Here is a 22558-nt window from a genome sequence, read left to right on the forward strand (position 1 = left end):
AGAGGTCTTCTGGGTGGGTAAGGATGCAGATCTCTGGAAGCCTGCATCTCAGGGAAACGTTGTTCAGTACTTAAGCCCTGGGCATTGACTCAGGAGTTGGTCAAGAGCACTGGCCCTGTCACGATAGCTTCGGTCAATGCAGGTCTTGGGGCTGGTACAAGGATGGAAAGAGTCACTCTTCACCAATTGAGCTACATTTGTCTTATCATCTGAGTCCAAGTCCCCACGATTCCCTCATTCTAGGTATTATCCTTTATTAAAGGTGGGCTTTCCCTGTGAATGCCAGGCTCCAGATGTAGCACACCAAGATATCTTAGGTACCTCATGGCTAGAGCTCCTCAAGGTTCCCTTTTGCAGCTGTCACAGGCCGGCTTGGAGGATGTACAGCAGCCCACACTGACCTTGGTCCCAGAGAATAGGAGATCTGTGTGGTCTTGCTTCCGGGGGCCATCTTGTGCTCAGTGAGTGCCAGAATCTGAAGCAGGTTATCCCCAAACCATGATAGCAAGGGGCTGTGGCTGAGGACACCAGAGCAGGATGGTGACGGCCTGACACTTATGAGCACTTAGTAGGTCCAGGTACTGGGCACGCTAACTCACCCAACCGTCATTGCCTTTCTCTGTGACAGGTGCTTGGTCAGTAGCACTTGTGTTGGGGGTTGTGGTGAATCAGACAACCTGATTAGAGGCCTGGACCTCAGCTCTTCTCCTTGGTAATGCCTGAGATAGGCTTCTGAGGTATGCCTGGTTAGTGGTTTGTTATCCTTAATGCTCTGATTTTAGGCATCCAGGTTAGAGGTCTCAGACCCTTTTACCAAGGATAAATTTAGCTTCAGCCAATATATTGACATAAGACCTTAAATCAGAATACATAGATAAGCTATGCCTACATTTCTGAGTAATAATAATGTGAAAAATGAAAATACTTTAAAAGGTTTATTTATTTAGACATTTCTCTTGGTCTTTCCCGGTGTGCGAATGCTCTGTGTAGGTGTGTGTGTGTGTGTGTGTGTGTGTGTGTGTGTGTGTGTGTGTATGTGTGTGTGTGTGTGTTTGTGTCCAGGTGCTCCTAGAGGCTGGAAGAGGGCATTGGATTCTCTGGAGCTCGGATTGTAGGTGACTTTAAGCTACCAGGTATGGTTGCCCGGAACTGAAATCTGGTCTTCTGTAAGAGCAGGAAATGCTCTTAACTGCCAAATCATCACCATAGAACCTTCATTTTCTTACATGCTAATAGATAATAGCCACACTGTGTGGACTAGTTAAATTTTTGACAGACAGTGCATTAGAACGCCGTTGTTATCCAGCACCGACAACACTTGGGATTATCAGAACGTATAATTTTGCTAACCCATCCTTATGTCCTCTGTTTCCTCTCCTCCATTTCCTTCCTCCCTGTTTTGTGCTGGGGATCTAACTCAGGACTAGTGCTCAAACCCTGAACTACACTCTAGCCTAAAAGTACTCCGTTTTGGTGTTCAGAACTTTTCACCTTTGGGTTTCACCTTTGACCTTTAATTAAAAAACATGCACTGTAAAGTGTTCATCTTCCATGATTGTTAAAAATTCCCCTTTTCATTTGTTGGCAAGAGTTCTACTTATGTTTATTTTACGTAGGCTTTGCCAAACTTCTTAGGTCTCTAAATTTACAGTTATTATTAAATTTGGGAAAAAAACTCAGTATCCCATCTCCATTTTTCCTATTCTTTTCTCTCCTTTATTTGTAATTTCAGTCAAATATATATTAAATTACATAACAGGCCACAGCTACTGTTAAATCAGATTTTTTTTCCTGTGTCTCACTGTGTATGATGCCCATTGCCAACTTTCCTGATTTCTAATTCTTGAATAAGCTATTGATTTCACCCCATACAGTTTTCACTTTAGATACATTGTTTCTCGTCTCTTGATGTTACACACCAGGTCTTTTGTTTTTGCTTTTTTTTTTTTTTTTGCATTGACTTTGTCTTCTTGTCATCCTCGTGCTGTCTTCTACATTCTGGAATGTTCAGAGAAGAAGGAGACAAGCTTCTGAAAGCCCTCGCCCGCTGTCTGTCATCTCTTTCATTGATAGATCTGTTTTTATTGCCTGGTTTTTCTCTTGGTTATGAATTTTATTTTCTTGCTTCTTTGTAAGCCTGATAATATACGATTGCATCAGGAATGTTGAGATTTTTGTATTCTTGGTTGCTGGGTTTTGTTGTGTTCCTTTAAATAGACTTTTTTGGGGTCTTCTGAATGGTGAAGTTGTGTGAAGGTAGGTAGATCCTTTAGAATTAACTCTTTAATCATTACTGCATGGGTGTGCAGTGTACATGTGTGGGTGGGTACACTAAGCAAGAGACTGGATGTGGAAGCTAAAGGTCGATGCCTCCCTCAAGTGGTTATCACCTCATTACTTTTGAGATGGAGTCTCCCATCTAATTCGATGCATGCCCTTTTGTTTGGCCAGAACCCCCCACCCGGGGTCTTCTTTCCTCTGGTCCCTGGTCTTGCAATGGATCTGAGGTCAGGCTCTCATGACAACACTGCAGGCAGTTCACTCCCGAGCCATATCCCCGACCCCTTAGAACTGACTTTATAAGAAAAGGTCTATGCTCTGTGTGGTCTCTGTGGTGAGCACTCCTCACACATGCAGTGAGCACGTTTTACTGGGTTAGTTAACCGAAGGACTAACCTTAATTTTATTTAGCTCTAAATGGCTGCGCATGCTTTGTGTCCACTATGTAGGGCACTGTGGCTTAACAGAATATTCCTTTGCAGACTTTTAAGGGAGGAACCAGTGAAACCTTATTCTTCTTGCAGTAGCTCTCTTCCTGGCCTTGGTAGATTCCTCTTATACCTCTGTGTGCACATCACAGCTTAGTTAAGACTGCAGGGAACCACTCTGCAGCTTTCCAGTGCTTTCTTTTGTAAAGTCCACGTCTGCCCAGTACATCACCCTGGCATTGCTCATATTCTCGGCTTCTTTCAACTCTGACCTCTGTGGCCACCGATCCAGATTTCCTGAGTTGTCATCTGGAAACCGCTTCCCCATAATGAGTTGGTTCTTTCTAGGACCTCAGTGCTGCCTGCTGTTCAGGGACTCGAAGCTATAGCTTCATGCTGGTTGTTAAGAGGAAGGCTAGAAGAAGGCTATTTCTATAGCATGCCGTTTAGCTGGCGATGGTAATTCAAACTACTGGCAAACTCAATTAAGAGTTTGTTCAGGGCCACAGGAAAATTATTTCCAAGCACTTTTTCTTTTGATACTGAATTTTCCCTAAAGGTCCAGAAAGCTTTGGTTTACCCAGGATGGAGTGAATGGATGGACTCACAGATGCTGTTTGCATAGTCACGTTTCATCTGCTGTGCTGGAATTCTTACCTCGGTGACAGGGAAAGGAGACCACTCAGCCCCACTGGACCTGATAATTCTTCTCCAGGGGCCATCTGGACAGCACCGGATCTACATAGAAGATGTGCATTTAGCATATCCTGTCAACAGCTTCCAGCAATTGGGTTAGATTAAAATGCAGTGATGCATTTTTGGAGATTCATTTCCTCTTTACCTCCCATTCTCTTTCATTCTTCTTTTACTCCTTTCTTCTCTCCTTCCCTTCCTTGTTTTGCCCTTGGTGGCTTTTTCCTTCTTATGTGAAGAGTACGAGGAGCAAAGGTTTTTCCTGGGGCTATCAGGAAAGATAGGATGCTGTCGGGGGACAGCATAGTCAGGGCCCAACCGTGTCAACCGCTTTCAAGTCGTTGGAACCTTGAGACCAGGCTCTAGGTATTTTGGTGCACACTTGTGACCTAGTCCTTAGCAGGCTAAAGTAGAAAGACGGGAGCCCAAGACCAACCTGGGATACAGAGTGAAGCCCTGATTCAAACAGACAGACGGACAGACAGGCAGACAGACAATAGCAAAGCAGCATGCTCTAAGAAACTTCTGGACCTTTGGGGGCATTCAGATGCTCTCCCTCTGGCTGATTTGAGTCCCTAGCAACCTTCGGAAGCGTGCATTTCAACAACTCTCAAAATGGCCTCCTCTGTGAAGATGTCCAGCACTGTGATGTGTTCTGGGCTCTCCTGAAACTCTGCTCCATGTGTTCAAATACTCCTCCAGATTTAAACAGTTGTGCGGGGAGGGTGTGATTTATCTTTTAGCGTCATTTACATCTGAGATAACCTCCACTCACTCCCTATGGAACTAAAAGTAGACAGACTCATTTAAATGGGGTGAGGGGGATGAGAGGAAAGCTCCACCCATTTCCCTGATTCTGACAGATGGCCCCTGGGATCTTCTGAGTCGACATACAAGTTGAAACTCACCTGCATTAACTCCCCACTTGGCAACTGGGTACGAGAAATGCTTCAGAAGACTGGATTCTGATGCCGAGAGCTCCCGTGGTAATAAACACGAAACGCAGGCACATTTAAAACTTTCACGTAATACAATTTGCCTAATGTCCTCATCAGTTCACCATCACAAAGCCAAATAATTATCGGGTTTTAATTTGGGTTTTGGCTATCATCTGGGCAGGCTTTCTGGCCTCCTCTGGTTGGCAGGTATAGATTTCTCATCAAAGACCATTAGTAACGTGTGGTTGCATACAGGTTACACTGTGGGACATCTGCTCATAGTTTTTGGGTCATGACCCAATTTCTGGAATACAGGATGCATGGTTATCCAACCTAGGGATTAGAGCAGCAGAATGTTTGCTCTGCCATGGGCTTATCTATGATATCCTACAATTGGAAAAGGGCATAGCATGGAGTGCCCATGGCTACTTTTCCAAAAGACTCTTTTACCTAGCTTCAACCCAGCAATTTAAAAGGACTCCACCGTATTCAGTGAGGCTTTCTGTCAGTCCTCCTTGTGGCCCTGTGGAGACACTGGGTGATGCAGACAGTTTCCTCCCTTTAAAACTGACCTCTAAGCAGGCTATGTAAATACATGTTGCGTACATGGTTACAATGCGTGAAGTCCATAGTGCCTGCAGACTTGGGAAATTAGGTATGGCTAGGAATTAGGGCATCTCACAGGCAAAGCCAGGGCATTGTGGGGTACATAGGAAGGAGGTAAGAAAATCTGTGAACTTAGCTCATAAGGGCTCATAAGGAAGAGGTTGTGAAACCAGGGTCTGTAGGAATCTGGCAAGCAAAAACTATAAGGTTAAGATTCATAAGAGATGTGTAAGAAAAGTTTTTACGCCCATTTTGTAGGCAGGAGGAGGCTATGAGGGAAAGACACACAGGAAATAGAAAGGGCAAGGCTTTGAGGACAGGACACACAGAACACAGAGAGGAGGAGGCTGTGTAATCAGGATCTACACAGAGCATATGGGTGTGTCACACTCATGGAACCACAGGAAGCAGACAGGGAAAGGGTGTAGGCTGTGACTCACAGGCAGTAGCAGGAGGATGTGAGGTTTGAACTTACGGGAAGCAGACAAAAGACCGGTAGGGACAGGGTGAAGGTACAAAAAGATGATGGTGTGGAAGACTACGTGCTGTGATGTAACAACATTCCAAAACCCCACAGCTTAAAAAGCACATCACGCAGGGCAGGAGAGAAGGCTTAGCAGCTCAGAGCACTTCCTGCTCTTGCACCAGACCTGGGTTCCGTCCCTGACACCCACACTGGATTGTGATCACCCATAATGTCTATTCTAGGAGATCTGACCCCTCTTCTGGCCTCCTCAAGTGCCTGCAAGCATATGGTGTGCATACATTTATACAGGCCCACACGCATGCACGTTCAGTAAACAAATGAACAAATAAATCCTTCAAAAAATTATTTAAAGCCACAGTATTTTATCATCTCTTGTGGTTTTTTAATGTGGACTTTGAGGAGACCCTCACCACCTATAACTGGAGCTGGACAGGGGGATTTTTCCTCTTCTTCTATATGATCTCAAGGCCTCTCAAGGCCATTGCTCCACAGATGCTGGAGGACTTCTTTATAGATGGGTGACCTTGGACTGTGGACTGTCTTTTCAGCAACTGAGAGGTTACTGAGGCCCGTTGGAGTGGCATGGTATTTTCCCATTTCTAATAGAGGGGCCAAAGAATATGTGGGGACATATTTTAACACTTCAGCAAGAAGAATTCTGCATGTGCAATGTATGGTCAGTCCAGAAAGGCTCAGGAAAGCTGGGGTTTTAGAGAACTGCAGGGACTGATAGGTGTCAAGGACTTCCACTCTTTCTTTAGGTAAGCATCAACACCCGGGCTCTCTGAGGATCAGAGTACTGTGCTAGCTGGGATCTTGAGCTATTCTGCAGAATATTTTAGAAGTGGGAAAATTGCAAATAGGAAGAGGGAGGGGTCCTAGCAGCTGGAGTAATTAATGAGTGATGGTAAAGTGCAGATGAATGAGGGTCTCTACAGGCAGAACTGACAGATTTGTGGCCGGACTGGGTTGAGAGCAGTGGGAAGGGCATCTGGAGGGAGCTGGACTACCAGGAAGTGCAGGTGCTGAACATGGGGGTCAGGAAGAAGACCTGGTGTGGAAGAAGGGCTTCTTCCTGCACATGCTCCGTGGAGTCAGGCCAGTCACCTCTCATCCCCCCGAACCCCCACTGTCATGGTGTGTGTCAGTCAGTGAGCAGAGCCTTATCTTGGCACAGAAACCTGGATCTAGGACTGCTCTGGTAACTTGCACCTTCGTATGGGGGAGAGGTAGAAAAGAACTGAGAAAGGGAGGGTTGTTTCCTTGAGGCTGTAACCTGTGCTGGCATGTTTCCCTTGAGTGAATGGACAGCATCACAGCGGGCAAAAGACTGCACATGTGCATGTGCATATGTGTATATGTGTGTTGTGTTATTGTACTTAAAACTATGTTAACTCTATATGCATCATGAGTTACTATTTTTACCATATTTTGGTGCCAATTAGATGCCCTCAATTATTGCCACCCTCTCCACACCTTTCTCATTTCCCCCACTTAGCCACTGTTATCTACTCTCTCTCCTGGTCCCAGGCAACATCGTTTGCTCCCTCTCTGTGAGTGCCACCGTATTTGATCTCTCATGTAAGTGGAGTCACACACATCTGTCCTCCTGTGGCTGATTTATTTCACAACCACAGGATTCTGAGGTTGGTCTGTACTATAGCATGCATCACAGTTGTTTACATGTTGCAGCTTTAATTCTATTCTACCGGGAGACACTCCTCCATTGTTGATGGGAGACACTCCTCCATTGCTGGTGGGAGTACAAACTTGTTCAACCTCTCTAGTCCCCTCAAGGCCAACACCTATAACAATCTATTTCTTCCAACTAGATCTCCTACCCTAAAGACCTCTCAATGTCACCTCAGGCTAGAAACCAATGGACTTTATCAGTTGGCCTTGAGGGATTCTCTGACTCATACCACAACTTCATTTCACTTTCCCCACAATGGAGTACAAGGGTTCTAAGCCCTCCTCTTCCTGCTGCTGTCTTGGTGGTAGCTTACAACATGGGCAAGAGGTACTATTTGGGCTGGAGAGATGGCTCAGTAGTTAAGAGCAATGACTGCTCTTCCAGAGGTCCTGAGTTCAAATCCCAGCAACCACATGGTGGCTCACAACCATCTGTAATGAGATCTGATGCCCTCTTCTGGTGTGTCGGAAGACAGCTACAGTATACTTCATATAATAAATAAATCTTAAAAAAAAAAAAGAGGTACTATTTTCTTGTGGTTTTGACTTGCATTTCCTGATGTTAGTGATGATGAACACCAGTCAAGAAGAAACTATGCATCCTCTACAAAAGCAGCATGCTAGACGATGCCAATATGGTGACTTCAGGTGAGGTGGAGTTCCACCGAGATCATATTGCTCTGTGAAGCGACTCCTTCCTCGTGAAACTCCACAGTGGGCCAGATGTGGACAAGTGAGGGCAGCCTCGGCTGGAGTCCTGTGGGTTGACTCTTGACTGTCCTGCCGACACTCTCAGTTTTGTTCATGGAGAAAGCTGGTACAGAGATCCAGATTAGAGTCACTCAGAACACTCAGGGGATTAGAAATGAGAAAGAAGAAGTTGGGCTTGAAATGTCCAGATGCAGAGGAGAATGGAGCCGTGAGTGTGTCAGCAGAAAGGCAGGTGGGCAGGGACCAACAGGGCCATTCCACAGACAGTCATCTGAATGGGATAGAAAGGCTGCAGTGACCCAAAGGAGGGATAAATATGAGAGATAGGAATCAGGGCTTAGATCCAAGAAGACTGATGGCTAAAACCAAGGGCCGTGTGGGTAGTGCCACCTAAGCTGAGAAATGTGCTGACGTACTAAAACAAATACAAAGTGAACTAACTTCAGCTCAGCTATAGAGAAACAGTGGTTGATGTGGCTTGTCCACCATTGACTCATGGGCTTGAAGTTTGGCACTCATTATCGTGGCACTGTGAGGATGGGAGCTTTAAGGAATGGACCTAATAGGGGACAGTGAGATCACCAGGGTAATGGCCTGCCTAAGGGCTGAGTGCTGGTCCTGCAGGGTATGCTAGTCTTGTCTAGAAGGATTGCTATAGAAGAGAGGATCTGAGCCTTGCTCTCTTATGTGATGGTTAATCTTGACTGTTGACTTAATGGACTTAAACCACCATGGATACATTCTGAGTGAGGGTGTGTCCAGAAAGGTTTAACCAAAGGCCTACCCCGAATTCAAGCAGCACTTTGGTCCTCGACTGAATAAAAAGGAAAACTGAGAGTTGAGTACCCGCTCACACCTCTCTTTGCTTCATGACTGCAGAGGTAACACTGCCACCTGCCTCACGTTCGTTCTTCTATCATGGCTTCCCTGACACGATGACTTTCAAATTATGAGCCAAAATAAATCTTCCCTTCATTAAGTTGTGTTGATCATAAGAGAAGTAGGTCATACCTCTTGTCTCTTGTGCAATGCCCCTTCTGCCTGTAGCCTGTTTCCAGCCCTTTTCCTGGTTTCTCCACCATGATGTTAGTCAGGGACTCTCACTTCAATGCTGTCTGAAACGTCCTAGCCACCTGAACTCTGAACCAGATAAAATTCTTTCTTTGTAAGTCACACAGCCTTGGGCTTTTCTTAAGGCCCCATGAAAACAGAATAATACACTTGGTCACAAAGGTCAGGAGAATTCTTTCTTTTCCCAGTATCTACTTGTGTGGATCAGAATCCTGGGAAGGGAAGACCTCCTTCCTAACAATGAATGCTTCAAGGCCCCTGGAAGAGCAAAGGGAGGAGCGCTCTACTGTGAGAACCCTGTAGATAAGACACCGAGGACGCCTAAATGGAGTTTAATGATGACGAGCTCTTGTGGTATGGCCCAGAGTTGTCTGCTCAGCTCAGCTTTATACCTACATGTTGTTGAGGACCCATACAATAGTTGTGCCCAACTGCATGGTACTGTCTGGGCTGGAATATGTTTTACACATAATCAATTCAGATTTTCCTTGAGATCTCCTCTTTGTATGCAAAGGATTCCCCGTCATTTGCCTAAGGCCACTCTGTTTAGATTTCAGCTTCTATCGCTTACACATAGCTTGGGTTATAGAAAGCTGTAAGTCAAGTCCCTTGTGATACCTGAATCCACTCTTGTCCTAGGAAAGAGGCTCTTGGCTTCTGTTGTTTATTCCTGCCATAAGGAACCAATAATCCCAACTCTCATGGTAAGTGGATGCAGCCCAGGCTGCTGGAGAGGATGTTCTCCCACTGAGTTGAAACCAGCCTCACTGCCACCCTCCAACCAAGTAGGAGACAGGTAAGCTGCCTTTCTCTGCACCAGAAAATGTAGCGGACTGGAAGGCAGGCCCCTACCTGGACTCTGTCCAGGGTAAGCTTCTCAGAACTCATTGTGCAGATAATTCATTGCCACCTAGGCAAGGGATAATGCACACTAAAACCCTAGGGTTCAAGTCAGAGCTCTGGTGAGGTGGGGCTGGCAAGTATGGGGACTGCATTTACTGCGGTGCCAGTTAGGTGATAAGGATGTCCACCTAGTGATGAGAGAGGTTCAAGCCCTTGGCACAGGCCCTCCCTAAGGCTGTCAGACTGTTTCCATCATAGTAAAGGCCAACAGAGGTACTTGTTAGGGGTCTGAGGTCAGTCTCAGAGGGGAGGACACAGTATGCTGTGTAAGCTCTTGGCCATTCTACTTAACAGTTCCAGAATATTTAGTGGTGCCCTTGAGTGCTCTTTGTTTAGGTCCTCTCTCAGGAATCACAGAAACTCTAGCTCATAGACAAATGGCCAGCCTACTAAACAGGAGACGTAGGTAACATCCGCAGTCTCCACAAACAGCCCCCATTCACATCTCTCACTGCTTTCTTATTGGAGATGGCAGCAAAAGGAGGGATTTTTTTGGGGGGGGCAACCTAATGAGTAAAATATCAGTTCAAAAACTAAAGCACATATCAATAAGCCTCTCTTGTGAGGCTGTAATTTCACTTCTCACTCTGATTAGAAATAATAATAATTAGCTAAGTCAATGTACTTTGGCATGGTATGACAATTCTCTTAGTATTTGATCAATGTCCTCTTTGATAAACAAACCCTGGGAGACACCTTCTGTCTTCATGGGCCAGTGCAAACCTGGGATGTCTTGGCTTGGCTCAGATGCCATCTGCCCAAGGAAGCCCCCTCTCCTTCTGTGCTGACTTAGGTGCTCCTCAGAGCTACTTCTAAATTCCTGAGCATACAGGACGGTAATTGTCTTCCTTGTCTGTTACATTAGAACTCCATCGTGAAGAGACCAAATTCTACCACGGTAATTTCGGTGTCCAATTGAAATGTCTGTCACAGTGCATAGTGCATAGTGCATAGTGCATAGTGCATAGTGCATAGTGCATAGTGCATAGTGCACAGTGCATAGTGCATAGTGCATAGTGCATAGTGCATAGTGCATAGTGCAAAGATTTGAAAAGGGAAGGAGGAAAAGAGGAAAAAAGGAAGGAAAGAAGGCAGGAGGAAAGGGAGGATAAAGGAAGGAAAGAGACAGACAGAAAGGAAGGAAAGAAGGAAGGAAGAAAGGAAGGAAGGAAGGAAGAAGGAAAAAGCAGGGAGTTGAGAAGCATAAGTGAGTGTTGTCATTTCCCTCTGGACAGGGAGAGACTCAAAAAGATGACTGCTAGTGAGTTGGTGGAGACTTTGTTTTATTCTCCAAGCTGTCCTCTGAATGTAGGACCACAGATGCTTTGCTGTGAGTGAGGACTGGCTTGCTGGTCTCCAGGAGTCCATGACATGACCTTCTTCCCAATGTGAGCAGACCCCACCCTCTGCCCAAGCCCTCCTCCTCTACGAAATCCAAGGGCAGTTGACTCTGACCTCCAAACACCCTCCTGATGAGCTTTTCACTTCTGTTTATAGCCCTGCCGATACAGCCTCCAAGATTGCTTTCCCCAAACAATTGCCCCAGACATTTTTTCCTTGTGGGAAGACCTTTTTTTTTTTTTTTTTTAAATAACCATGGTGAGCATTGAGCTTTGGGACTCTTTGATTAGGTACTTCTTTTCTAGGGGACTTGAGACTTTCAAGATGAGATAATTTTTTTTTTTAATATTCTAGCCAGATGAGAATATAGCAGAGAGGACCTTGGAGGTGACTTGGTGGCATCACCCAAGCGTGTCTTCGGTCTCTCGTCAGTGACTTGGAGGAGCCATATTTGTGGGGCAAGTGACTTGAACTTCTGACGAAGAGTTCTGTTCTGACAAGTGTAGCCAAATCCAATGGCATGGAAAGGCGGGAGTGTCTGGGGGCATTTCCACCACGAAATTCAGGTGTGGCTTCACTCGTTAGGAAGATAATTAGATACAAAATCCTGAATTCAAATCCTGACTCAGAATATTGCTTCAAATCCTGTTTTGTTTTGTTTCTTAAAGACATGACGAGCTATGCATGAACCTCCCGTTCCCAGTGTGGGTGGCACCCCGTGAACTGAAGGAGGGTGGTCGATTGCATCTGATTCCTCCCATCCTCCTATTTGAGTGCAGGACACAGGAACCACTCACTAATGTCTGACTTGGTCTCCTCAGCTCATCTCCTGAGAACATCTTTACATCTCCTGCAGGAGGCACAGGCCGGGACGGAGAAAGTACAGGGTTGGGGTGGAAGGAGGAAGAAGGCCATGGCAGCTCTTGGGGAGGGGGCTGCAGGGTTCATGACCCTTTTCACCTTCTAGCTGAGAACTCACACAGAAGAAAGACAAGAGTCCAGGGACAGGGCCACGCAGGCAAACTTGTTTCACATTTTAAATGTTAACTTTTGCTTTATCAGAAGCTCTTCTTTAGAGACAAAGTTCCCACTGTGAGGAAAACCCACTCTGCAAATGATCACTTCCGCAAGATTGCCTTGAGTCTGTTCTTAGCCAGTGCCACCTGAGGGGACCTAAAACTCTGCTGCTATGTGCTATGCTTGACCCCAGGTTGGGTGTGGTGGTGGGGCTTCCCACCAGCTGCAGGGGTCAGCATTTCTGGGAACTTTGCTGAGGAGGCCCACCCTCGAGAAGGAGAATTTGGGGTGCCCTGAGCTAAATTACTCTTAGGATGGCTGCTGTCCCATGCCATGTCCACCCCACTGCGGGTTCAGAGAAGAGCAGCCAGGGGACTGGGAAGAAGGGAATGAATCTTGGCCCTAGGGAGCACACAGAGCATTCTTTTGGATGATAGGGACCTCAAATGTCTAATGATGAATTGAAATGTGTGTGTGTGTGTGTGTGTGTGTGTGTGTGTGATAGATAGATAGATAGATAGATAGATAGATAGATAGATAGATAGACATTGTTAGAGAGTGTCTGTGACTGTAAGCTTTTCTCCTTTTTGAGAGTGGGGGAGGTCAGTCTGGTGCAATTCTCAAGAAACACCCTCTGTGGCAAAGTCCTCTAGGTCATCTGTGGAGATGATACTTAGGCTTGGGGCTTCCGCACCCTCTTCCTCGGGACTAAGGGGAGGCCCACGGGGGCGCTGGGCAGAACTGACATGCTGGGCGGACTCACCCAGCCGTTCAGGGGGAGGCTGCAGTCTAGCACCCTGGGAACTCTGGGGCCTGTGGCTTGAACCCTGCCTAAGAAAGGTGGGAGCTGCAAGCTGGGAAGAGCAGCGCAGAGGCATCAAGGAAGTCACAGGCACTGGCTGGAAGCCAGGGTACAGTAGGTAGGGAGCAGTCAGGGCATCCTGCAGAGGTGGCTCTGAGGGGTCCTCCTCAGAGGATGGGACAGAGACCTTGACATACTTGCCAGTCTCGGGGTCATAGAAAGTCTTGATTTTCACTTGGAGAGGCATATCGAAGACAAAGTATTGTCCTGACTGGGGATCCTGGAGCACCTTCTGGGTGGCGGGGTAAGGGGGGAGAGGTATGAGGGACTGAGATCCCCAAGGCCGCCTCCCTGCAGGCTCCCAGCCACAGGACACTGAATGGCGGTGTGTGGGCGGGGGCAGGGAGCGGACCTCAGGGAACCTGGGTCGAGGCCCCTTTCCAGGAGACACAGGTCTTTGCTCTGTCCCTTGAGCGTCCTCGGTGAAGGACTTGCCCTCCCAGGCCTCGGTATGCTTCTCCGACATCTGATCACTCTTCCTTCTTTTGCTCGCCAGCTTCTTCGCCCTGCGCAGGGCTTTCTCGGTCTTGGGCGGGACTGCAGGGGGCTTGCCTGCCGCCTTCTCTAGCAGCGAAGAGGGCTCAGGTTTCTCAGCAGCACCAGTTAGGAAGATGCCTCTCGGAGAGAGGGTCCTGAAATCTGCCAACCGCTCGAGGTGGGGATCTGAACCTTCAGCCTCCCATGTGAGGCCACGTGTCATGTCCTCCCTCCTAGTGAGCCCTGTAGGACCTGAAGGACCCGGGCTGGCCCAGGGGCCAGGGCCAGGAGGCTCTTGGCGCTGCCAGTGTTCCCCAGCGGCCTGGGAAGCGTCTTCCCAAATACTGCTGGCTGCAGGGGAACACGTGCTGCTCCCTCCTAGAGAGCTGGGGTTAGGGGACGTCGCTGCCTCACTGGGGACCGGTCTTCTTCCTGAAGGTCCTGCTCTGGGTGCAGACAAAAAGTGGCTTTTGAAACCTTGTTCTTCCCAACAGGTATGTTGTGGCAGGGAGGGGGGCGAGTCTTCTAAGTCATCTGAGTGTAAAGCGATGGTTGGGATATGCTGTGGAGCCTCCAGTTTCCCTGAGTCTGCCGATCTGCTCTTCTCGTGTGCTAGCCTTTCGTCTGCTGTATCTGGGGGTGGTTTCGTCTTGCCTCCCTCTTCCACCAGTGGTAGAAAAGAGAAACTCCCTTTCCGGGTTTGCTGAGAAGTCTCATCCTGGGCTGCAGTGTGTACAGGGTCCTCCTCCACTCCCTCATACACTACACATTTCTGCTCTGTGCTCGGTGTGCTATTGGATAGTGGGGTGTTACGCATTTCCTGGCTTTCTGAGGCACCAAGGCCACCAGCATCTTCGCCCCACGGTTGCCTCGGCAATTCATTCTCTTTGTGTCCACCACTAAGTGAGTCCTCTGAGGAGACTGTCCTCAGGAGAGGCAGAATAATAGGCTTTATTACTGGGGTGGCCCTGAGTGTGTTGTCTTTAATTGGGAACAGTCTGTGCTTGTTGGTAGAAGCTGGCAAGGGGGTTGGGTCCTTGGCATGTGAAAGAGCTGTGTCCTTATCAGCCCCCGTCCAAGAGCCTCTAACGCTGACTTCCTCAGCTGATGCTTTCCTGGGTCTTCCTCCCAAAACACCTTGTGCTTTTCTTTGTGTTTCCTTCTGTCTGTGCTCCTCCACACCATTATGTAAGGCACATTGTTGTGGCTCTTCTTTCTCTACCTCGGTCTCCTTCTCGTCCTTCTGATTGTCACCTAAACTCACATGACTCTTCCCATCTTCCCGGGGGCCTTCCGTAAACCACATCTTCTGCTGATCTTCAAAAGAAGCAAAGGATTGATCTGAAGAACTGGTGCTGAATTTAGCCTTTGTTTGGACGCACGGGGTAAAATCCGATTGGCTGTCGCTGTAAAACACATCCTCCTCCTCAGGGGAAAGGGGTCCTGGGGAGAACTTCTGGCTCACGGGTAGATTCTGGAACCCCATTTCTCGCTCAGGCTCTGTCTCTTGGGAGATGGATCTCGAGAGCCTCTTCTCCAGCTGACGGGGCTTCATTTTCTCCGTAGCCTGTCCCGTTTCAGAGTCCCTGTTGCAGAGTTTCAGGGAGAGATGTTTCCGGGGAAGGTTTTCCCTGGAGTCTGGATGCCAGCCACCCTCGGAGAGACCCTGCTCTGACTCTCCATTGGCTTCTTCCTTCTCATGACTGTTCCTTTCTGCAGCTTCCCCATTGATGCTGAAGTGGGTTTTGGAGCTAGCTGAAGGTGAACTGAAGGTCGGGTGGCTGTCTGCAAAGGATTCTCTAGAGTCCATAGCAGGATCCTTCTGGGTACTGCTGTGCAAAACGCTAGGGGCATCATCCAGCGTCTCCTTCACGAGCTCAGCGGTGGGAGGGTTTTCTTCAAGCCCATTGGGAAGGGTGACCCCATTGCTCAGAGGTTCCTGTTTGCCATCAAGCTTACCTCTGGTTTTCTCATCAAAGCCCTTTAGAAGAGGTAAGGGACTGTATGTACTCTTGACACGTTTCCGAACATCCTTGAGGTTGAACAGCAGACTGGGTGCTTTGGATTTGTAACTATCCCGAGACTGAGCCTCACTGGACTCCTTCTCCTGGTATCCATTTAGCTGTCCTGGGGGGGATGGGCTGGTTTCCACTGGTTGGGTGTCTGAAGTTTCCAGGACATGCTTTGTGGATATAATTGGGGTGAGGAGCTTACTGATGTTAAAGGGGGAACTGTAATGGTCACTGGACTCCTCTGGCAGGTCTAGAACACCGTTTTCAGGAAGTTGGCCCTGAGGGTTGAGCTTTGAATACAGAGGTAAACCTTTCCTATTGGGCTGTTTCTTGTCTTCCGAAGCATCATGTGGGCCATCTGTCCCTCCTTTGCCAGTCTTTGGCTTCCTCCATGGGGCCTGATTCCGCTTCACCTGAGGGTCAATCTGGGAAGCATTTCCCTCTACAGGGAATACCTGGGATCCTGAATCCCTGGCACCCCAGGCTCCAGACGTGGACTGGATCCCTGAGGGCGACCTGTTCTCTTCCTGGGCACAGTTAGCTCGGCCCTGGCACGGGGACAGTTTGGACTCTGCAGGGTAGGGCTCCTTTAGCAAGGGCATGTCCTCATAATGTTTGGGGGCCTTGCTTTCTGGGGTAGTTTCAGTAATGTCCTTTCTCTCCCGGAGCTTTGGTTGGTGGGCGTCCCACGACTCGAAGGCGCTGTTCTCACTGTGTAGAAAAGTCCCCCTGGAAATCCACTCCTTCCCTCTTCCGGTCTCAGCTTTGGGTGGCTTGAGAGACGGAGAGGGAAACCTTGGCTCGCAGGAGCCGGCCACACGGTCGGGTGCCCGGAGGAGGCTGTCTGAGCTGTGACAGGCTATTTCTGGGTTCGTGGGAGGCTCTGGTTCTCCAGGAGCCCTGCAGGGCTGGTGGCTGCTCTGATGGGTGCTGGAGACTCCAGCAGGCACCCTCCTGACAGTCAGAAAGGCCGAATCGAAGCAGAAGTTGACACCACTTTCTGGGGGATGTGCAAACTTGGGGGTGTTTTTGAGAGCCGGAGGCTTGCTGGGAGGAGGCCGGCTGTCACAAGGTTGAGCCTCTGTCCTGTCAAAAGATCTGATCAGGGATGAGACTTTGGAGATGGGCTTGCTGCTGCTCCTCAGTCCAGAAATGGGCACCTCCAGTCTCCTCTGGACTGGTGTTGGCAGAGGACTGTTCTTGGGGTATTTTTCCTCCCCCTGAACGTACTTGGGTTGCTGTTGGAAGGTGGCTGCCCAGCCAGAATGCTCTGTGCCTTGGGATGGAAGCTGGCTCCAAATCCCACTTTTCCTGTTGGCATGGCTCACTGTTTCCTGGTGAAAAGTCCCTGACACCTGGCTGGTGATCTCCGGGGACAGAGCCAGGTCAGAGTCATGGAAGGATGTGTCCTCCGAGATGCACAAACTCCGAAATGCCCGGTCTGTGAGGTTGCTCACCTCCCGGTCTGCTTCATCCAGCACGCTGCCGATGCTGGAGGTGTCACTGAACCCATCTGCGCATTTTTTGTTTCCCTGCATAGTCCGTCAGCTTCCGTAGGACCGTCTCCGTCAGCTTCTGTTTGGATGTGTCTGTCAGCTGTTAGGTGCCGTTCGGTGAGATTCGGGCAAGAGTTAACGAGAAACCCACCTGCCACAGGGTAGAGCTTTGAGATGACCAGTTAAAATGGCAACTGAATTTTTTTCCTTTCTCTCTGTAAATGGAAGAAACAAACGGTATGAATAGGACAACCAGCTTAGTTCATCTATACGGTTGTCAGTCCTAAATGGATAAACGTGTCTACGTGTGGTGAACATCATGTGTCAACTTGGCTAACCAGGTGCACGGTTTCTGGTCACTACTCCGCTGCCACGACAGCATTTCTTGGATGTGATTAATATTAAAATAATCAGTCTCCAGGTGAAGCAGATTACCTTGTGCCATGCAGGGAACACCATCTAATCAGCTCAAAGCCTTCGGAGGAAAGGTGACTGAGGTGACAAGCAACCAGTGCCGAAGTGGCTGTGTGTGAACTTGGCTAACCTAAAAGGCTTCTGTGTGGCAAAGGAACTCATCAACGGAGCAAAACGGCAATCTAGTATCTCGTAAAGAATTAGCATCTGAAGCATGTAAGGAGTGCCTATGGCTAGACAGCAAAACCCCCATACCCCAAAACAACGAAACCAATAGAGCACTATAAAAACAAAACCAAAGAACGCAACTAAAAATCTTGGGAAAGGAAGCTGGGCATGGCTGATGCATGCCTTTAATCTCCAGGGCTATGTAGAGAAACTGTGCCCCCAGCCAACCCCAATGGCGGCCAGGTATAGCAACAGGCGCTCAATGGCACTGATTGTCTGGGAAGTACAAGTTTAAATCAGAGTGAGCATCGAGGCTTGTTAGGTTAACTAGTGAAAAACCAGCCATCAATGACCCAAAGAGGCCGGCGGGAAGACGGCTCAGCAGGTAACAGTACCTGCTGGCAGGGCTGGTGACCTGAGCTCAGTCTCCAGGGCCCACATTGTGAAAGAAGAGAACCGACTCTCTCTAGTTAGCCTCTGACCTCCGCACTCGAGCCATGGCACACGCATACCTACACACACACAGAGAACACAAAATAAATAAAATGAAAAAGTAGAGAGCGATGAAGGGAAAGAGAGCCTCTTCCCACTGTTGTTTAACAGTGCAAATTAGGGGCTGAGGCGATGGCTCAGTGGTTAAGAGACTAGGCTGTTCTAACAGGAGAACTGAGATTGGGTTCCCAGCACCCACAGGACAGCTCGCAACTGTCTGTAGCCCCTGTTCTCAGGATCTGATCCCTTCTTTTGGTCTCTGCAGGCACAAGGCACACACGTGATGCACATACAGGCAAAACACTCATGCACGTGAAATACAGTAAGTACGTTAAGGTGTGGATTAGTGGTTACAAGCACTGCTGTAAGACTTCCTCAATACAACCAAGTGTGTGTAGCCAGAGTGATGCAGCCAGGGTCTACAGAGACACTGCTCCCTCTGGGCAACACTACTGCCAACAGAGCAGACAGGGAAGCAGCCTAAATACTCATGGACACATGAATAAGTAGAGAGACATGACACGCACACACATTAGCATACTGCTCATGCTTAAAAAACAAAGGAAAGTCTGATGTTAGCGACCGCGTGGCTGCAGTTAGAGGACATCGTGTTAAGCGCACTAAACCAGGCACAGAAGAACCAACAAGTGGGCTACGATACCGTTTGTGTGAGGAATCTAAAAAAACCAAACTCCTAGAAACAAGACAGAACGGAAAGCAAAGTTTTAATTATTTATTTCCTCGCTTCCTTTTACTTCTTGTGTGTGAGCATGCAGGTGCCACCATGTGTGTGTGGGGACTGGAAGACAAGCTTTGGGACTTTGTTCTCTCCTTCAATCATGAGTGCAGGACATCAGACTCAGGCTTTGTGGCAAGTAGCTTTACCTACTGAGCCATCTTGTCAGCCCCCAAAGCTTTGTTTCTTCTCATGAGAATAAGGCCCATAGCTGTCCTGTAGAGCATGGCGCCTGTAGTTAACAATGCTGAGCTCGGAAGTGTGCTGGGGCTCGTTCCTAGGTGGTGTTTCTGTCATTTGAAATCTTACTGCTTTGGTTCTGCAGAGCCCAACGTTGAGATGGGTTATGTTTGCAGAGTCCTTCTCTGACCTTCCATTGGGCTGTCCCTTCTTAGTGTCATTATTTCCTTGTTCCTTGTGTACATGTTATACACGGTGTGCTTGGGAGCACAGGGAAGTCTGGTCACAGGTTGCCACTGTCTCAGAACACCGCCCAGAAGATGCTCCTCCCTCCTGCCTCATTCCTACAACTGTGGCTGCAACCTTGGCTCCTCCCTGGGCTCCAGAAGCATCGCAGTCTGTCAGAAGACTGGCTTTCTTTTCTTTTTTTTATTGGATAATTTTTATTTACATTTCAAATGTTATCCCCTTTCCCGATTTCCCCTCTGGAAACCCCCTATCCCCTCACCCTTTCCCTGCTTCTATAGGGTTCTCCCCCACCCACCCACCTACTCCCTCCCACCTCCCCTACCCTGACATTCCCCTAACCTGAGGCATCGAGCCTTTACAGGACCAAGGGCCTCTCCTCCCATTGATGCCTGACAATGCCATCCTCTGCTACATATGCAGCTGGAGCCGTGGGTCACTCCATGTGTACCTTTTGGGTAATGGTTTAATCCCTGGGAGCTCTGGGGGGTCTGGTTGGTTGATATTGTTGTTCTTCCTATGGGGTTACAAACCTCTTCAGCTCCTTCAGTCCTTTCTCTAACTTCTCCATTGGTGATCCCATGCTCAGTCCAGTGGTTGACTGTGAGAATCTGCCTTTGTATTTGTCAGGCTCTGGCAAAGCTTCTCAGGAGACATCCATATCAGGCTCTGGTCAGCAAGCACCTCTTGGCGTCCACAATAGTGTCTGGGTTTGGTGACTGTATATGGAATGGATCCTCAGGTAGGGCAGTCTCTGGATGGCCTTTCCTTCAGTTTCTGCTCTACACTTTGTCTCCATATTTCCTCCCGTGAGTATTTTGTTCCCCCTTCTAAGATGGTCTGAAGCACCCACACTTTGGTCTTCCTTCTTCTTGAACTTCATGGGGTCTGTAAATTGTATCTTGGGTATTCCAAACTTTTGGGCTAATATCCACTTATCAGTGAGCGCATACCATGTGTGTTTTCTGTGATTGGGTCACCTCACTCAGGATGATATTTTCTAGTTCCATCCATTTGCCTAAGAATTTGATGAAGTCATTGTTTTTGATAGCTGAGTAGTACTCCATTGTGTAGATGTACCACATTTTCTGTATCCATTCCTCTGTTGAGGGACATCTGGGTTCTTTCCAGCTTCTGGCTATTATAAATAAGGCTGCTATGAACATAGTGAAGCATGTGTCTTTGTTATTTGTTGGAGCATCTTTTGGGTATATGCCCAGGAGTGATATAGCTGGGTCCTCAGGTAGTACTATGTTCGGTTTTCTGAGGAACCTCCAGATTGATTTCCAGAGCGGTTGTACCAGATTGCAATCCCACCAACAATGGAGGAGTGTTCCTCTTTCTCCACATCCTCGCCAGTATCTGTTGTCACCTGAGTTTTTGATCTTAGCCATTCTGACTGGTGTGAGGTGGAATCTCAGGGTTGTTTTGATTTACATTTCCCTGATGTCTAAGGATGTTGAACATTACTTTAGGGGCTTCTCAGTCATTTGATATTCCTCTGTTGAGAATTCTTTGTTTAGCCCTGTACCCCATTTTTAATAGGAATATTTGATTCTCTAGAATCTCATTTCTTGAGTTCTTTGTATATATTAGATATTAGCACTGTATAGGATGTAGGATTGGTAAAGATCTTTTCCCAATCTGTTGTTTGTCATTTTGTCCTGTTGACAATGTGTCCTTTACCTTACAGAAGCTTTGCAATTTTATGAGGTCCCATTTGTTGATTCTTGATCTTAGAGCATAAGCCATTGGTGTTCTGTTTAGGAAAATTTCCCCTGGGCCTAAGTGTTCTAGGCTCTTCCCCACTTTCTCTTCTATTAGTTTCAGTGTATCTGGTTTGATGTGGAGGTCCTCGATCCACTTGGACTTGAGCTTTGTACAAATTGATAAGAATCAATCCATTTGCATTCTTCTACATGCTTAACGCCTGTTGAACCAGCTTCCGTTCTTTCTGAGTGATTCCACCTTCCTTGGCTCTCCATCAACCTGCCTGCTCCTCAACTATACCACTCTTTACGTTCTCTTCTTTAAAAGCTGTGATGGAATGTATGCGGTATAAAGCTTTCCATCTTAACTTGGTCAAGCACACACTTGTGGTACAATCCTATCGCCAGCGTGGTTCAAGCTTATAAAAGCTTCACTCTGTCCATTAAAGCCATCTCTGGTCATCTCTCTCCTATTTCCTACGGTCTCTATTTTACTTGCCTTTTGCTGATTTCTTTCTTTGAGATGAGATGGCTGTGAATGCTTACAACGGGCGATCCTCCCATCATTGCTGCCCAGTGCTGGGATTGTAGGGCTATGCCTTCGTATTTTTATGGTGCTGGGAGTTCAAAGGCAGGATCTTTAATGTGCCAGACAAGCGCTCTACCACCTCCCTACTTTCCCAGCCCTCAGGTCTACTCTGTGATCACACAGTATTTTGTCTGTTTGTTTCTGGATTACCTCGTTTATCATAAGGCCCTTGGGGTTTATGTCAGGGTGACTGCTGAGCTCCTCAGACTGTGTGATTAGGGACAAACGTCCATTGCAGTTTGTCCTGTAGTTGCTCACGAGCTGATGAACTAGGGAGTTAGTTCTCAGCAGGAGAATGCTCAGGGTGCACTCCATGAGCTTCAGCCTTCACTTTGAGCACCGTATTCTTTTTCTTTTTTTTTTTTTGAGACAAGTTCTCACACAGCCCATAACGACCTTGAACCTCCTGTCTCTACCCACCAAGCGCTGGCCTGTGCTAACACAGGTGGCCTGAATCTCCTCCTAACACCAAACCACTTCCATGCATACGTTCAGGCTCTGTTTCTGCTGCTTGCGCGTAACCTTACCTGATCTTGGGTTCAGTGAGGTTCCACGCAGACAGGGAAGATGCTCAGAAGATGACCATGCGACTTCTGCCCAACAGCCACATTCAGATAATTTCTTCAATTCTGTAGGATCCCTGGAGTCAAACGGAATAGTCATTTCACTGGCTGCACTTCCGCCCTCCCCACGAGTACCTATGGCACGTTTGTAAACTACAGAACGTGTTTCCCAAGGCTGACTTTTGGGTTGGTTCCACTAGGCTCTCACTTGAACCTTGAATGTCCCCCGGCATCCTCAGTTTGGAACTACTGGGAGATGTTAAAAACTGAGGAGGCGAGGTCTAGTGGGAAGCCAGTAGGCTGAGAGCCTGTGACCCTCCTCCACACCGCTTGCAGGCTGCCATGAAGGGAGCATCTACCTCCCTCCCCATCTACTTCTTCATGATATACTCTTCTACTGTGCTGAACCCGTGGAACCAACACTCAAAGGAGCCAAGACAGACTTTC

At 47.9% G+C, this 22558-nt stretch overlaps 1 protein-coding gene across 6 annotated transcripts in view; it reads right to left on the reverse strand.

Moving 5' to 3' along the window:
* Nucleotides 1-11075: 11075 nt before the first annotated feature.
* Nucleotides 11076-22558, reverse strand: part of C16h10orf71 (similar to human chromosome 10 open reading frame 71) — a 51380-nt gene continuing 39897 nt past the window's right edge. For 2 of the 6 annotated variants that reach the window (XM_039094889.2, XM_573855.8), the window contains exons 4-6: nt 22076-22188; nt 18750-18782; nt 11076-17229 (exon numbers count right to left, since the gene is read on the reverse strand). In XM_039094889.2, the coding sequence (XP_038950817.1) occupies nt 12788-17056 (4269 nt within the window). In that variant the 5' untranslated portion in view covers nt 17057-17229; nt 18750-18782; nt 22076-22188 and the 3' untranslated portion in view covers nt 11076-12787. Of the gene's footprint in view, nt 17230-17991; nt 18109-18749; nt 18783-22075; nt 22189-22558 lie in introns of all 6 variants that reach the window. The other 4 variants (XM_063275629.1, XM_006252757.5, XM_017600296.3 and 1 more) reach the window with 3 other exon arrangements.

Source organism: Rattus norvegicus, chromosome 16 (genome assembly GCF_036323735.1).
Source record: "Rattus norvegicus strain BN/NHsdMcwi chromosome 16, GRCr8, whole genome shotgun sequence".
Lineage (NCBI taxonomy): Eukaryota > Metazoa > Chordata > Mammalia > Rodentia > Muridae > Rattus > Rattus norvegicus.